The sequence below is a fragment of the Pantherophis guttatus genome, chromosome 6 (genome assembly GCF_059756535.1).
Source record: "Pantherophis guttatus breed Tessera chromosome 6, ASM5975653v1, whole genome shotgun sequence".
Lineage (NCBI taxonomy): Eukaryota > Metazoa > Chordata > Lepidosauria > Squamata > Colubridae > Pantherophis > Pantherophis guttatus.
In genome coordinates, this window is record NC_142068.1 from 25,620,229 (window position 1) to 25,637,697 (window position 17,469).

General features: G+C 39.1%; 1 protein-coding gene across 1 annotated transcript in view; it reads right to left on the reverse strand.

The window, feature by feature from the left end:
* Positions 1-16,356, reverse strand: part of LOC117678254 (vomeronasal type-2 receptor 1-like) — a 31,149-nt gene extending 14,793 nt beyond the window's left edge. Inside the window, exons 1-2 of the mRNA XM_034439154.3 lie at positions 16,096-16,356; positions 1,333-1,624 (exon numbers count right to left, since the gene is read on the reverse strand). Of these exons, the coding sequence (XP_034295045.1) occupies positions 1,333-1,624; positions 16,096-16,352 (549 nt within the window). The 5' untranslated portion in view covers positions 16,353-16,356. The remainder of the gene's footprint in view (positions 1-1,332; positions 1,625-16,095) is intronic.
* Between the last annotated feature and the right edge of the window lie 1,113 nt (positions 16,357-17,469).

Consider the following 17,469-nt stretch of genomic DNA (forward strand, 5'->3'; position numbering starts at 1 on the left):
TAAATCAGCATCCATTTAAGTGAGACATGCATGCACGCCCCTCATGCAAATGGAGCTGTGCACGCTTGCCAGCCGCTCATGTGGACCCATCCCCTCTCCTCCTCCCCATACCTCGCCAGTTCTGCAAAGCCGGAAACATTGGGGAACTCTGTTTTAAGGGACTGGCAAGATGTCAGTCTGTTTCTCTCCTTAAAATCCCTTCAAATGCAAAAAGCAATCTAATATTTGGTGCCATATTTAGTGGTAGCACAAAAGTAATTCTGCATTTTTAAAAGCTCTTTGTAACAATTTGATGGCAATTTCTGGAGGGCACTCAAGATTCCCATGGCAAAATGCTGCCTGGAGGCCTAAATTTGAGCACCTACACTCTGGACAATGGACTTTTTCCGCCATTCTTGACCTGGCAATGAAATAAACTGTCATGAAATTTGCTGCCTCGCTGAGGATTCCTATTCTATTTCTAATGTCACTCCCATAGAAGAGAATATATGTAACTCAGGGCTGAACTGAGAAACCACTCTCTGAGCTTGGTTGTTTGCTTGCAGATGTCTCGTTACCCAACTAGGGAACATCATCAGTGCTGTTAAGCATGGTGTTTTCTCCCTGTTAAATCTGTCTTTCTTACTAAGGCAAGATGATGGCAACATCATGGAGAACATGAGAGTAAAATATGTTGCCAGGACATACTTGCACCATAGTTAGTTATAAGTGGGGAAAAAGTTTTGGTAGCATTCACATATAGATATATGTGAAATATATCAGATATAATAGCAGTGCCTATTAGATCTTAGTCTGATTTTGCCTTATTACTATCTCCTTTGCATTATTATTATTATTATTATTATTATTATTATTATTATTAGTTAATTTTTAGTGAGATTCACAGCCTTTGAGGCTGGTTAATAGCTCAGCAGCTCGAGTCCTAACCAAGGACCTAGGAACTGTTAAGGTATCGTCGGAGGATGTAAGCTGTTCCGAGTAAGGTGGTTTTTGTAGAGTCAAAATTATTATTATTATTATTATTATTATTATTATTATTATTATTATTATTAATCTTGTAGAAGATAAAACATCTGAATTAACAAATGCTATTGGTTCTGAACTGTTTAGACCAACCTTGGACTAATTATGGGAGAGCATTATGGAACTGAAGTGGGATCCTTGTAGCTGTTCTAATATATAAAATATTCCATTTTCCATGGAAATCTAATCACTTTCAAATTGTTCACAAAGTGAAAATGTCTGGGCTGGTGTTGGAGAAGAATGATTCTAGCTATGATTCCACTGCTTCCCTACCAGACGCATCCTCCTGACAAATGGGATTTATTGTACCTGAGGGAAGTAGTAAAGCCCAAGGATTCTTGAGGAAGCAATGGAAAGAGTTGATCCACCGGCTCCAATAATTGCGGCTAAAGGAGCACCGGTACTGCATCGGAAGACAGGAGTGGTTTCATTTTGACCGGTGAGGAATGCCAAAGAATTCTCCACTGTCTTGGACATTGTAAAGCATGTGTCATAGATTTGATAGCCGAGAGTTATGTCTGGTAGAATATCTTTTCTTTTATTAATATCGTTGATGGCATGTATCATGGCTTTGACCCAACGGTAACCTCGAAAATTAAACCTGCAGAGTAAAAAGAAGTTGAATGCATGCAATCATGTCAGTATGTTAAGACAAAATGACACCTTCCATATTTATCACATGTTATTCAAATAAACAAGTATATTGTTTAAGAAGACTCCTCTTTATAGCTCATACATCGAGTAATTCACAACTTGTAGATACTACGTGGCTACTCTCCTGAGGTCTTTTGAAGATTCCATGGGGTTTGAGAGGGTTAATGAGAGAAATAGATGCCTTAATATTTTGTTCCTCACTCTTGTGTGAAGATACCAGCTCTATATAATTCAGGTAAGAGAGAGCAGATTGCAACCCCATAGTTCTATGGAACCCCTCAACTCATCTTGTCATTGCACACCTTATCATGCTAATTGGCACAAAATTGTGAATGTAGTTTCCCACCAGTCTGTTGTGGAAAAAGGCAGAAATAAGCATATATCCCAAAAAAAGCTTAACACAATTCAAAAACTGCCCCCCCCCAAGTAGTGGAATTCAAACATTTTTACTACTGGTTCTGTGGGCGTGGCGTGGCTTGGTGGGCATGGCAGGAGAAGGATAGTGCAAAATCCCCATTCCCATCCCACTCCAGGGGAAGGATATTGCAAAATCCCCATTCCCTCCCCATTCTGGGGCCAGCTAGAAGTGGTATTTGCCGGTTCTCCAAACTACTCAAAATTTCCACTACCGGTTCTCCAGAACCTGCTGAATTTCACCCTCGCCACCCCCCCAGCCCCCAAACAATAGGGGGAAAAATCAGTGATCTTGGTTTGCTAGCTTATCTTTACAATTTGTGGAACCCCAGTGATAATCCAAGCTGTCAAACCATTTAGAATTTTGGTCACATCTGAGATTGCTATTGTTGTAATTGTTATTAGTGTATATCAGAGACCCAAAACAGTAATTATATAAAGTTTTATATCACATCATGTTTTATATTTGCATTCTAACATAATTGACCTTACGTCTTGCTGTTCTACTTTTCTCATCAGAAATATTATGCTGATGTGACAGACCACATCCAAGAATAGAATAGTTTCTTGGATGTAATACCAGAGATTTTTGTCACGTAATGGAAATAAAATTGTCCAATGTACCAAAACACGTTTACTGGCTCATAAACAAATAATACAGCCCAAGAATATCCTGCATTCTTCCCTCAAAAGGAAGAAAAACACAAAATATACCTCTCTTTACAAATGTATTTGAGAATAAGGATGCCCAAATTCCTGACTATGTAAATGTGTTTACAATTTTGAAACTTGGGATGTACTTTTAAAAGATGTACATTAGAGCAAGGTATATATAATAAATATAATACATAATAACATAATATTCTTAATATAAAATTATATTTATAATATATATTGTAAATATAAAATAACAGGAGAAGGAAGGAATATTAAATATGTTCACTGCCTTATTTGTAAAAATAATAAAGGTGGGATTTTAAAAATCTAAATAACTAAATTAGTTTATGTATATCTGTGAGTGATTTAGATGATGCATTATTTAGAATCGTAACAAATATAAATTTTCTAGTATTTTTTTAAAAAAACGAATTCAGAAAAACCTGTAACTCTGACATTGCAACACTGAAACAATGCAGATTGTGTCCAGCATGCTCACTTTCAGAATTGTGTTATCTTTGGGAGTGTGTGGGGGGGATGGGGGTGGCGGGGAGAGCAAGAAAATATAAATGGGAATTGATCATGATGATGAAGATAATGAAGATGATCTAGCTATAGTTATTGTGGGCCATGCTCCTCTCTTGGAAGGCATCTGCTATCTGAAGAGCCATCTAGTCCAAGTTCAATTTAAATTACATTAAAAAAAAGAAAGAGAGCAGGGGAAGCTTTAAGCTGCCCATCAACAAGAAAAATAGTAAAAACTGCAGATAAAGAAACAAGCCTTCTGGTTGTCCCAAAGATGCTTTTCCAAGATGCAACTGGACTTTCTGGGGGTTTTTTTGAAGACATTTCGCTTCTCATCCAGTGGTGGGTTTCAATTTTTTTTACTACCGGTTCTGTGGGTGTGGCTTGGTGGGCATGGCAGGGGAAGGATACTGCAAAATCTCCATTCCCACCCTACTCCAGGGGAAGGATACTGCAAAATCCCCATTCCCTCCCCACTCCTGGGGGAAGGATATTATAAAAACTCCATTCCCACCCCACTCCAGGGAAAGGATACTGCAAAATCCCCATTCCCTCCACACTCTGGGGCCAGCCAGAGGTGGTTTTTGCCGGTTCTCCGAACTACTCAAAATTTCCGCTACCGGTTCTCCAGAGCCTGTCAGAACCTGCTGAATAGCACCCCTGTTCTCATCCAAAAATCTTCTCCAGTTGCCTCTTGGAAAAGCACCTTTGGGACAACCATGACCTGGATGACTGAGAATCTCCATAGACATAAGCCTTCTGATCATAATTTTACTTTGTATGAAGAGATGTCTTCAGTTTTATTTAATGTGATTATAATAAATGCCACAATTGTATCTCTGCATATAAATTAGCATGCAAAAATGCTTAAACAGAATGGGGTGAGGTTGGGGGAAAAAAGTGGCCTTCTTACAAGAAATGTGTCAAGGCTTTTTGCCTCTAATGTCATATCAGCTGTTAGCATGTGCGTTGTCTTTCTTCCTCTAACCTCCCACAGCTTGAAAACTCGGGAAGGTAATTAATCCTACTGAAGATTATGGTTTCTTTCTAATTAAGGAAAACACAAAGGAAATTTAGCTGTGTTGTTGCTCTTTGTGCTCTCATTATGAAGTTTTCAGGTCAGGCTCACAAAGAGTGAGGAATGTTTTTCTACTCTTGACGTGAGAACCCCCCCAGCATTTCCCACATTAAGTCACATTATCAAAACCACAGTCAACTTTTAAAATTATGTTGGGGTGCGTTGCCAGAAATGTCTATGGCTTTGATGGAAGAAAGGGCCAAAAATGGGACAGAAAATAATTATCATCATAAACATCATCACTATTATTTCCCCAATCACCTCCTCGCTATGACTATCATTAGGAGATGTTTCATATGCCTATATTGTACCATGGATATTTAAAATCTCTGCTTGTATGCCACCATTAGTTTAATGGAATTGGTGACATATAAATTAAGCACTAGTACTGTTGCTAATAATGCTATTCTTGTCATCATCATCAGAGCCAGTGAGGTGTAAAGATAAAGGTGTCAGGGTTCCAAGTAACAGCCCATATGAAATCATAACTCCAAGGCAGGGTTCCTCAAAGCATACATTTCCAAAGTTTCCAAATCCAAAGTTCTTCCTCACATTACACACCACCATCATATGCCCCAATCAGGTCTCTCTCCCCATCCTAGATGCCTCCCATTCACGCCCCTCCAGGTGTTGGTGAGAGTGTCCTTGGTTCCCAGAAGAAAGAATGTTATTTTGGCTACATATTCCCCTCAGCTATTTCTATTCCCCTCTCCAGTCAGCTTCGCTGTGGCAACCCTGAAAATGCTCAAAGATGGGTTGAGATAAGATACTTTGAGGCCTAGGAGATCCTGAGCTCCTGGAGCAGGGGAGATATAAACTGGATATATAAATAAACATTGTAAACAAACAAACATTGCTAATAGAATTGCCATCACTGCATCATCCTGCCTAGGGGTGGGTTCTACTTACCGTTACTACTGGTTTGCAACCGGGCCGCATACGCGCTCTTCTGCGCAAGCGCAGAAGCATTTTGATGATGTCAGGGTCAGTGGCAGAGCCTCCTGCCAGTTTTACTACCAGTTCTATAGAACCGGTGTGAACCGGGGGCAACCCACCACTGATCCTGCCCATTTCTACCACAAAGGGCTAGGAACCAGTTGCTGTAGTGGTTAAGATTTTAGCCTGGAAAACAGGAGACTACACTTGTAAGGAGAGGCAAATATTCAGAATCTTTACCATGAAATATCTTTGACGCATCATATAAATGAATAAATTTAGCTAGAAGCAATAAGTAACCATAAACTTTTGGGAATTAATTTGTCATCTGATAATTTTTTTATATGTTACAATAAGACTGGAAAATGGAGATTGTGACACAATTTGAAACCCAAATGTTTTGAAATGGTTTCTAACTGTAAGATAATTAGAATGAATTTGAAGCTTTCAAAATATTAATGATCTGGATAATCTGTTTTAGAACACACATATAGATAGTCTTCGATTTATGGCCACAATTAGGTCCAGAATTTCCATGGCTAAGCATGGCAGTTGTTAAATGAATCACATGGTCATTAAGCAAATCTAGCTTTCCCTCCTTTATTTTGCTTGTTAGAAGTCAGTTGGGAAGGTCACAATTGGCAATCGCTTGGAACGCGACCCTGGAATGCTGTAAATACATGTTGGTTGCCAAGCAACTGAATTTTGATCATGTGACTGGAGATTCTGTGATGGTCATGAGTGCAAGGACTGGTTGTAAGTCTCTTTTTTTCAGTGCTGTTGTAACTTTGAATGGTCACTAAACAAATGGTTGTAAGTTGAGGATTGCCTGCGGTATCTTCTTTCATACACACAATATCAGAAATGAATTGGGACTCTGTATACATTTTCCTCCCTAGCCTTTTTTTTGGTTGGGGGGGAAGGAAAAGGATCAGAGGAACTGGGCAAATGATAACATCATACATACTGTAGATCAGAGGTGGTATTCAGCAGGTTCTGACCAGTTCTGGAGAACCGGTAACGGAAATTATGAGTAGTTCGGAGAACTAGTAAATACCACCTCTGACTGGCCCCACCTCCATCTATTTTCTGCCTCCCAAGTCCCAGCTGATTGGGAGGAAATGGGGTTTTGCAGTAACCTTCCCCTGCCACGCCCAGCAAGCCATGCCACACCCACCAAGCCACGCCCACAGAACTGGTAGTATAAATTTTTGAATCCCACCACTGCTGTAGATGCCCAACTTTCCTGTAGCTTCTTTCCAATATAGGTTGCGCATGTATGTTTATTCTCTCTGAGATGATCAACCCCACTACTAATAATCTGCACTGCCTTCTGTATTTTGTTTGAATAAATCAATCTGCTTCCTTCCATGCCGTTCCAAATGTCTAAATGTTTGCTGGTTTAGAAAAGTTGTGATGACTGCAGAGTTAGACAGAGTTAGCAATCAGGCCGGCCTCGCAATTAGTGCTTTTGCTGATGCCCATCAATTTGGGGAAGTATCCCAACCAAAAATTCTCGAGTAGTATAGGTAAAAGCCTATACTGGCTGAGCTCTTGCTTGGAAATTAAAGCACAGGGAAGTCTTAAGTGTCATTTCAAAGTTCCATTCAAACTGTCCAGTTCTGAGCAATACACATATTTGTTGCTGTTCACTGACAGACAGAAAAAAAGAAAGAAAGTTATAAACAAGTCTCTGGCAATTATTCACCAATCAGAATATAACATGAATATAGTTCTGTCTTTTAATCTTTTTCATAAGTAAAATATTGCAACCGCAGTTCAAGTTCAATCAAAGAACTCCAAAGTAAATAAAGAGTAAATAAGTAAACAAATAATAAATCTATTGCCAGTATTATCTCAGTGGAAAGGCTCACACACCCACACAGAGATATTATTTTTTTTTTCCTGGAGAATGTATGTGTCTGCCAATATATTTCAACATGTGATATTCTTTCCAGCCAGATTATTAGCACAATTATTTGTGGATTGCCTGCTATCCTGCATTTCTCAGGATAGCACAAACTGAAAAAATTCTGAGCAGGGAGGGGAAAGAGGAAATCACATTTCCACCTTTAATCATAGAAACTTTGGGCAGTGATGGAAAATGAAATTCAAATTTGGGGATGCTGTTAAAAAAGTAGAGTGAGTTTTTTAAAAATCACCAATGCAATCATTTTAGTATTATGTTGTAATGCTTCCATTGATGTTTTCTTAGGACAGGGGTCTGCCAGCTTAAACACTCAAAGAGCCATTTGGACCCATTTCCCACAGAAAAGAAAACACCGGGAGCCACAAAACCTGGGTGGGCGTGGCCAACTCGACATCACTCACTTGACCCCTAGCCATGCCTACCCAGCTAGTCATTAGGGCAGACAACCGGTTGTTAAAAAACACAGGTAACCACAAAACCCTTTTGACATCTCTCCCACCCTCCCTCCCTCCCTTCCCCCCCTCTTTCTGTATCTCTTGTGTCTCTGCCCCGACTGCTTCTCCGTCTCCCGCTGTCACCTTAACCTTCTCAAGCCAGGCGAGGAGAGACTGGGAGGGGAGGGCGAGGGGCGGGGCCAGCCAGTGGTGGGATCACCCAACAAGGAGCCACAGCAGAGGGCCCAAAGAGCCGCATGCAGCTCCGGAGCCGCAGGTTGCTGACACCCGTCCTAGGGCATTTTCACCCCACAAATTCCCACAAACACCTCCAGCCTTGCAAAAATTTCCTCACCTCTACTTCAAATAAAATGAACAAATTACCATGGTACAAGTTACATAAGCCCAGCTCATATTTTCAATGCAGATGGCTGACTTAAGCTAAAAATCCTGAGCTGATATGTAAAATACCATCATTTTTATATGTAAAAGCCACTGTGAACCACTAAGGTGAATAAGCAGCAATTTGGACCTTCTGAAAGGTGGAACATTTCTATGACTGTGGCATTGGAGGGATGGAGATTTATATTTTGTTCAGTTCTAAGCAGGAAGTATTAGGAACAGGTGAATATCTAATGATGGAAATGAGATAACTCTTAATCCAGGACCTGGAAAATAGGGCGAGGTAAGAGATAAAACATCTCCCCGCTCGTTCCTCACAGTAGTGATGCAAATTCCCCATCTCACCCCCTTCCCCAATTTCCAAGAAACTAGAGTAGAGTCCATAAAAAGCTAGCCAACACCATAAAACTACACAGGTCAAGAATTGGTTCTGAAAAACGTGAAGTTCTCATCTGGAGATAAAAACTAGATGCTGTAATTATATGAAGTCATGTAATTACTTAATTGCATAAATAATTTTGAACAGTAACTTGCAGGCAGGGAGTGTGACTGGTTTTGAGAAAAATCTTAATAAGTTGTTTTTTTTTACCAGTTCTGTTGTGGAATAAACTCCTTGACCACCTGCTCTTTGCCTGGAGAAGAAATTGTGCATAGAGCATGTATAGGCCATGCTGAACTAAAGTGGAAGGATCCTCTCAATAATGAACATTAGGAGTGCAAAATACAAACTTTAGTTTACCATCATTTTACAAAAGAGTTCAACAATTTAACAATTATGATGATCTCTAATGCTAAACAAGATATTAATCAAGCAAGGAAAGATAAGTTGAGGAATTGCTATTTGCCAAAGAAAATGGTTCTTTGACTTCACCCTTGAGAAGGTATCTCCCAGGTATTTGGACAGTACCTACGCTTCTGAGATTTTGGAAAACTCTTAAAACCAGTGGTGAAATCCAATTTTTTTTACTACCGGTTCTGTGGGCGTGGCTTGGTGGGCATGGCAGGGAAAGGATACTGCAAAATCTCCATTCCCACATATGCAGGCTTGTGGTATAAATGGAAACTATTTTTTGAATGCTGAGAGCAATGGTTTATTTTTCCTAGTTCTGAACCAAACAAGGTGTTCAACCCATCTATGAAAAATAGTTTATTGGTTATTAAAACTAAAATAAGCAGTATTAGAAACCCACAACTGCCATGAGATGCTCAGCACTATTGCAGTTAACCTGGTAACTTAAACATAAGTCCTAAATTTGTAAGACTTCCTTAACACAAACCAAGTTTCTTAAACAGAGATCACCTCCTTGTTCTGTATGTGTACTGTCATGCTGATATATGGGATATCATTTTCACATTATTTGTAATCATTGCTTGATTTTTATCACATGTCTATGAATGAATAGGAGAAAAAACCCTCCAAAGGTAAATGGGCAACACCGTTCATCCATGAGGCACATACTGAAATAACTTGCATATAAAGTAAATCTAAGTCACTTCAGAATCGAGATTGTAACACAAGACTTTAAACTTGCCAGCAGATGACAACTACACTAGAATTTCCTCTAAAGCAATCAATCAAGGCAATCAGAGATATTGCTTTCAAAAAAATATTACATGAAAACAGTGATATTCAAAACAAGGTTTTAAGAAATCTTTTTCTTAAAAAATGTGTATATAAGTTTTTGCTATTCTGCATAAGTTAGAAGAATGCCAAGGGAATTGGAGCTAGTGCTACTTTCTCTAAATTTATATGGCTAATGTGACCCTCTAGTAAGTAAAGAAAGCACGTAGTTGAATCACTCAGAATGAAACCGTTAGCCCTAATTGCTTTTGCAAGTAGAAGATCCCAAAGTTGATTTGTTACCATATTTAGTTAAGAATATTTCATTATTGATGAAAATATTTCAGCTGAATACAGTAGTTGAGAATGCTATTCACTGTAAATGAAAACAAGATTCGCCAGCTAGACCAGCCATGTTCATATGAAGCTGTATATCCTGCTCCTCACAGTAATTAACTAGATACTAAATAAGAAGAGAACTTGAAGGCAACTGTATATGTTGGAGTTACACATCTAATTACATTATCAACTATACTCCATGTCTGCCACCAAAACCTTTCTTCATTATAGCACAGCTGGGTTTCTAGCAATAGGCTCACAATTTTATGGGCATGCATACAGTTTGCAGTGCATTCCACAAAGCAGGCCAGTATAAACTGTTGAACACTCTTCGAAAGTCAATAAATACAATGACTATTTATTTTCCTTATCAAATTCTCTTTTCCATGGATTGTCTGCTGGTGAAAATCTAGTCACAACATCCTAAGTTTGAGTGGAAATAACTCCTAGTTGTCTGATCCCACTGTTTCCAGAAGCAGAGATTCTCATGAGGACATTTCCAATGATAGCAAGAAAGTTTATGTCTCTGTAACCTTTACCTTTTATCAAAACAGGGATTATAATTGCTTGTGTTTATACAGAAGGGCTCTTCTTTGAGTATTAAATGAGTCATAACAAAGAATTAGTCACTGGGTCTAGTTGAACTTCATCAATTTTGAATTCCTCAACTGTTATTCCAGCTGTTCTACGTGCTTTATCATTTTCAGTAGCTTAATTACTATTTTTACTTCACCTCAACATTCAAGGTACAATTTTCTGAGTGTGGATGAACAATGGATCTACTGGTAATCCCCACAGTTCTCCATGATTGCATAGTTACTAGAAGAATTTTCTCAATCTTTGAAGTCACTCATGCAAAGATTGTATAAATATCCAAACAGCATTAAAAAGAGCATTAGTTATTTACACTTAGGCATCTGAGAGAGGCAAAGAGTACGTGGAGTTTGCTTAGCCTTCTCTACTTTCAAACATGGTATTCAAGTGTGTCTCATGATCTGCTTTTGGCTTATGGCAAACCTCATGGTTGAATTGTCTATATTGAGCTTCACTTATTTGCCTTGATTTATCAAGTCTGTGTACCAGATGGAGCACTAACTCCACCTGCAGGAGAAACTACACTTGATCTCAAGTCATGTCCCCCACCCCCCAAATATTTGTAGATCAGGGTTGAAATGAGGGGTCCTTGGTGATGATATAACTTAGTTTGGCTAATGAAACATCTGCAAGAAAACAACCGAACTCGGAGAGCACCAAGTCCAGATAAAGCAGGAGGGTTAGTCCCGCTGGTAAGTATTGTAAAACCATACAAGTTTTCATGGAAATGGACAAACCAAACACAGAAGATAAAAACTAGTGTTGAAATCCAAATTTTTTTACTACCGGTTCTGTGGGTGTGGCTTGGTGGGCATGGTGTGACTTGGTGGGCATGGTAGGAGAAGGATACTGCAAAATCTCCATTCCCACCCCACTCCAGGGGAAGGATACTGCAAAATCCCCATTCACTCTCCACTCCTGGGGGAAGGATATTGCAAAAACTCCATTCCCATCCCACTCTGGGGCCAGCCAGAGGTGGTATTTGCCGGTTCTCCAAACTACTCAAAATTTCTGCTGCCGGTTCTCCAAACTGCTCAAAATTTCCACTACCAGTTCTCCAGAACCTGTTAGAACCTGCTGGATTTCACCCCTGATAAAAACTAATTTACTATGATTGCAACTAACCCTGTGCTACATATATTCTTCTCTACTGGAATGCAGCTTCTAAATTTTTATTTGAATTAAATATACCATAGGAATCTACTCATAGCGTTGGAATGAGTCACTTAAGCCATCAAATCCAATTCTGTAATTTGCATTCTTAATTATAATTTTCTAAGTAAAGTACCCCACTCCCATGGTTGCCTAGTCTTGGTTGAAACAAACAGAACGCATCTAGCAATAGCACTTATATACCTCTTCACAGTGCTTTACAGCACCCTCTAAGCAGTTTACAGAGTCAGTATATTGCCCCCAACAGTCTGGATTCTCATTTTACCAACCTCAGAAAGATGGAAGGTTGAGTCAATCTTGAGCCAGTCAGGATAGAACTGCCGGTAGTCAGCAGAGTTAGTCTGCAATTCTACATCCAATCACTGTGCCATCAGGGCTCTAGTGAAGAAAACCTCCCTCTCTCCCTTGCTCATTAGTTCAGTTATCAATTTTACCTATTCTCTTAAGGTATGGGTGTCAAACTCAGGTTGTCATGGCAGTGTCACATGACGTATTGGGACTATTTTCCCCTTTGCTAAAATGGGTGTGGGTGTGGCCAGTGCAAGACGTATCTGGCCCGCAGGCTGGGATTTTGACAGCCCTGTCTTAAGGTACAAAGAAAGACTTTAAGGCTGTTTAAGGATCCTACAATGTAATATAATAAGTTTATATAGCCACCCTCTCATATTTGGATGGCTAACAATTAACAACAAAATAAATGCTAAAACATTTTTTTTAAAAAAAATAGCATAGAATATTTGCCAACGGCATTCATAATGCTCCATATTCAAATCATGAAATGGGCTTACCCACACTATTAGGTTCCCAGAATAGATGACTAACCCAGGTTTTTAATGCCTTATAAAATGCCAGCAGGGTTGAGGCAAGTCTAATTCCAGGAGGGATGACATTCTGGAAGACAGGTGGGAAGACAGAAAGGCTCTTTTCTTGACTCCTAAGCATGACATTTTCTCATAGCCAAGATCTGGTGCATGCTCTCCAGCTGGATTTAACAGTGGATACTCAACAGTGGATAGTCACCACTGTGGGGAGATGGTCCCATCAGTAACTTGGCCTCAAGCCACGAAAGGCTTTAAAGGCAACCACCATCAATTTATTAGCTTAATCCTTGTGTTCATGTAATTGTCTATGGGATTATTGTGTTATCAATTATAATATTACATAAAACAATCAAAGATGTCCCTTTAATTCTCTACTGCTTAATTTGGTATTAGAACCCTTGGTATTGGCTACCCTGTTTCCCTGAAAATAAGGCCCAACCGGAAAATAAGTCCTAGCATGATTTTTCAGGATGCTCATAATATAAGCCCCAGTTAAGACTGTCAGCCAGATGGATGCATTTAGTACCATATTTCCCCCAAAACAAGACCTAACCAGAAAATAAGCCCTAATACGTCTTTTGGAGCAAAAATTAATATAAGACCTGGTCTTATTTTCAGGGAAGCACGGTATTAAGACAAGCATGAAATTAATTTCTTAACTGAAATTAAGAAATTTGTTCAGCTGAATTTAAATATCAGATCTTTATTTATTTATTTATTAAATTTATATGCTGCCCATCTCACTATCCAAAGCAACTCTGTTGGCTTAAGCTATTATATGCAGTTTATATATATTATCAAACACTTTTTCCTAAATTTACCAAAGTAACACAGTTACATGATAAATGTTTTGAATATACAAATATTATACCAATCAATCAGATTCTGATGATTATAGGGAACAAATTAAGTTTTGTATAGTGTCCAGAAGCAATTAAATATTATTTAAGATTTAAATTATTAAATTATTAACCCTAGGAGAAGACCCTAGATGAGATATTTCAAAGGTCCCACCCAGATGAAGGAGATTAAGGGATGGATGAAAATACGCCCTAGGTTTGTGGGAAAGAATTAATACTGAAAAATATACATACAGTAGCAAGCACACAGATATACACTTTGAAATCAATGTCTATATTGGTTTCACTTACATACTTTAAAACAGGTTGGTAAGTTAATGGTTAAATTTGATACTGGAAGAAGCAAATGCCCATGATCTCACTGTTAAAGATACAGCTCTATTATGAAGATATCACTTTGAATTCTCTTGATAACTTTGGGCTTATTTATTCACCTCAGCCATGCACTGGAATGGAAATTAAGTTGATTAGTTACCATTGTTAGATTAATTTGAGAGTTACTATTTAACAGCAAGTTTTTGGTTCTAACATGTGTATCAGTAGGAATTTGATTACTTTTCCAGCACCAAAGTCTGCCAGAAATATCTGGATCTTACTGGGCAGAAAATTCAAGTTGATTCTTTATTTTCATGAGAAACTGACATTGTTGAGCAATTGTGACCATGTCATGTCAAAGGACAGAATATCTTATGACACCAGACTTGCAATTACCTTTCTTCACACACACACACACTCACTCACAGGGGGAGGAGGAGGGAGGGAGGGAGGGAGGGAGGAGGAGGAGGAGGAGGAGGAGGAGGAGGAGGAGAGAGAGAGAGAGGGAGGGAGGGAGGGAGGGAGGGAGGGAGAGAGAGAGAGATTTTATATCTGATTTTAAACAGTATTCTGAAAGTTTGACAATATTTGGTACATAGAAGTCATGTTTAATACTTTGGGAGAAACAATGATGCAAAGTGAACCAGGCTCTGTCACATACAGTATGTTTCTGTTTAGGATTTTCTATTTATTCCAAAATACGAAGAAGGTGAAGTTTCCTTTTATAAACAGTGTTAAGCTATTTTAACCTCAAGATATGGAGAAATCACATGCCAGATTTCAGCAAACATGCCACTGAAATTCAGCAGAGCAGTTGAGGGATAGCGGTCTGGGCAGGGCCGGATTTTCCTATAGGCTAACTAGGCTTCAGCCTAGGGCCTCAAGATCAAGAGGGGCCTACATTCAAATTGTTAGCAAAATTAGAATTACACTTTCACTATAGGTGAAAGGGCCTCATAAGTGGAATAGCCTAGGGCCTCTTTTCATCTAAATCTGGCCCTGCGTCTGGGGCACCTGTGGGGAAGTGGGAAACTTAAAAAAAGATCAAGATGGCATTGAATGGCTGTACTTTTTTGACCTCCTGATTCCTGCATTGCAAACATCCCTGGGAGCCACCAAAGTAGTTTGTGGATTCCAAGGAGACCTGGTGACTCTAGTTACCCATTCCTATCCTATAGGTAAGGGAGTCCATTTTGTTCCATTGGTGGTTCCCATAACCACATCAGCACAAGTCATTCCAGTGATCTCAATCAAACCTGCATTCTTTTTCTATGGCAAATGTTGGTCCACAGTTGTTTCTATGCCATTTTAATATTATCTAGTCTTTCATAAGTCACTTATATAAACTTGGCTCTCATGAAGTATTGGTATATTCAGGTGTATTGGTGGGCTCTGTCAGAAAAGTCTCTTCCAACGATGTTTCTTTTACCTTTTCCCCACGGTAGAGTTGAAGCATTCCTTCCCTCTTTCAGTCATCCTAAAGTTATATCAGTATGAATTTTGCTGTCCTAACTGTTGGTCCCTAACCTGTTTATAAATTAACTCTGTTTCAAGATACTAAAGTCATTGACTTCCCTCCAAGGTGAAACAAAGATGACAAAGCATAATGCTTTTACAAGTCTTGAGGTTACTTCTGAACATTATTGGTATAAAAGAAAATCGCAGCTGATGACATTAGGCTCAGAACAAGTAAATACAAGTTAAGGTTGCCTCACTCTTGCTTGGAAATGAGATGAAGAATATCTTGGGGGCATTCAAAGATAGTGTTTGAAGTAGGCCTTGCCAGGTGCCATGATACCGAGACCAGGAGTTGGGTTCAGGAGAGAACAAAGAGATTGTTCCAAATCTCTTTGAAGAGTAACAGTAACATTAACAGAGTTGGATAATAGGACCAAGGAAACAAGTATCTACGGTACATCTGAAAACTGGCTCTTTCTCTGTGCTAGGGTGGATGGACTACTGGATGCAGATCCAGTGTCCTCCATGCATGAGGCTCCCCTCTTCCTCCTTCCTTCTCCACCATCATTCCAACCACCATTTAACTGTTAGCAAAAAGAAAGTCAAAATATCAGTGTTCCTACTTGGGAAATTGCAAGAAAAAAGGGGGTATCAAGATGTATGGGATGGATTGAGAAAATAGAAGACCACCAAGAAGTCAGAACATGTGACTAAGAAGCTGGTGAAGGGATGGAGCATCCAAAAATGTATGACTTTCTTGCCTAAGATCTCCTCAACTTCCACAGCAGCCCTGCCTCCCTCACTGCTCTAAAGTATTTGTCTTGGGCTGTGACAACAAACTGCTGTCATTTCTGACTGAGAACACTCCTTGTCTGACATAATTACTTTTCCCAAACAATAGTAAAAGAAGAAGTACCTTACCCCTCACATTTTGGTGAATTTGGAGGTGTACTTGTTGGATCTTCTTCAAGGATGGTCCTGAAGTGTATTGGGAACATGCCTCCTATAACGTGCATGGCTTCCTCAGCATCTACATAGCCACGTAAATCAAATTTCCCCAGGAGTCGGCATTCTTCCTCCGGCTTCTTTGGAGGGTCTGAAGTATCTGCAGTGAGCACATGCTCTAGTATGAAGAGAAATAATCCTATGCACAATAGCCACAATTTTTGGCTGGCCATTTTAACTCCGAGCTGCTGGAAGAAAATAATAGCTGTTTTGAAAAAAAAAACAGAGGCTTTTATGAGGCTCTCTCATGTTTATAACTCGCCAGCCTATAAAGGAACAGGTGAATTCTCCAGAGACAGAGAAGTTGATTCTTCTTTGCTGCACAGCTGTCAAGATGCAGACTCACAGCTGAAGAAAGGAAAAAGCCCATATCTTTTTAAAAGGGAAAGAAAACATGCCTTCTTTTTTTCCTTTATTTTATTCAAAACTGAATCATTTGTACTATGTCATGTGTTTTCAATATCCTGTAAATAAGTGTGTGTGTGGATTGTGATTTCTGTTGTTTATATATCAATATTTTTGTTCAGATATTGATCATTAATAATATAGACTATAATAATCATTAATGTATACGATCCTTTGGAGGTATCACCCAAAAATATTACTTGGTAAGGTCAAGAATCCTTATAGGCTTCACTCCTATATTTACTTATAGGAGAATCAGATATAGACTAACCTAGCGTCTTAGTTTCATCTGTCATGAAGAAAATTCTCCCCCCTTTATTCATAATGCTTAAGCTGCCTTCAACCAAAGTTACATTCAGCAATCCATATTTTGGTAACTGTCTTTTAATGCCATATTTTGCTTTAAGTATGGATAAGGCCATTGATAAGTTTGTCTATGACAATTTATTATTAAGTTATAACTCACCTTTCATTCAGGAGTTCAAAGCTGTGTACACAGTGCTTCCCCCCCTTTTTTTCTCTCACCTCGGGAATTAGGGGATGGACTGAAGCACAGTACCAGGTCCAAGTAACCCAGTTAACTTCTGAAGCTGGTGGGTGGACCAAAAGCTGGATTCTTCCTGTATGGGCAGTCGTGCCATCCTTTATAGCAGGGGTATCCAACCTTGACAAATTTAAGTCTTGTGGATTAATTTCCAGAATTCCCCAGCCAGCATTGCTTTAGAGGATTTCATTTTGCTTCACTTTCTGGAGTAATGTCGAACACCACGAGAATATTCAGAATTCCAAGAAATTTGAACAATGTTAGAGAATGACCACGATGATGATTAGGAGACAGGCAACTAAGCCTGAAGAAGGGAAATTGAAGGAATTGGGTATGTTTAG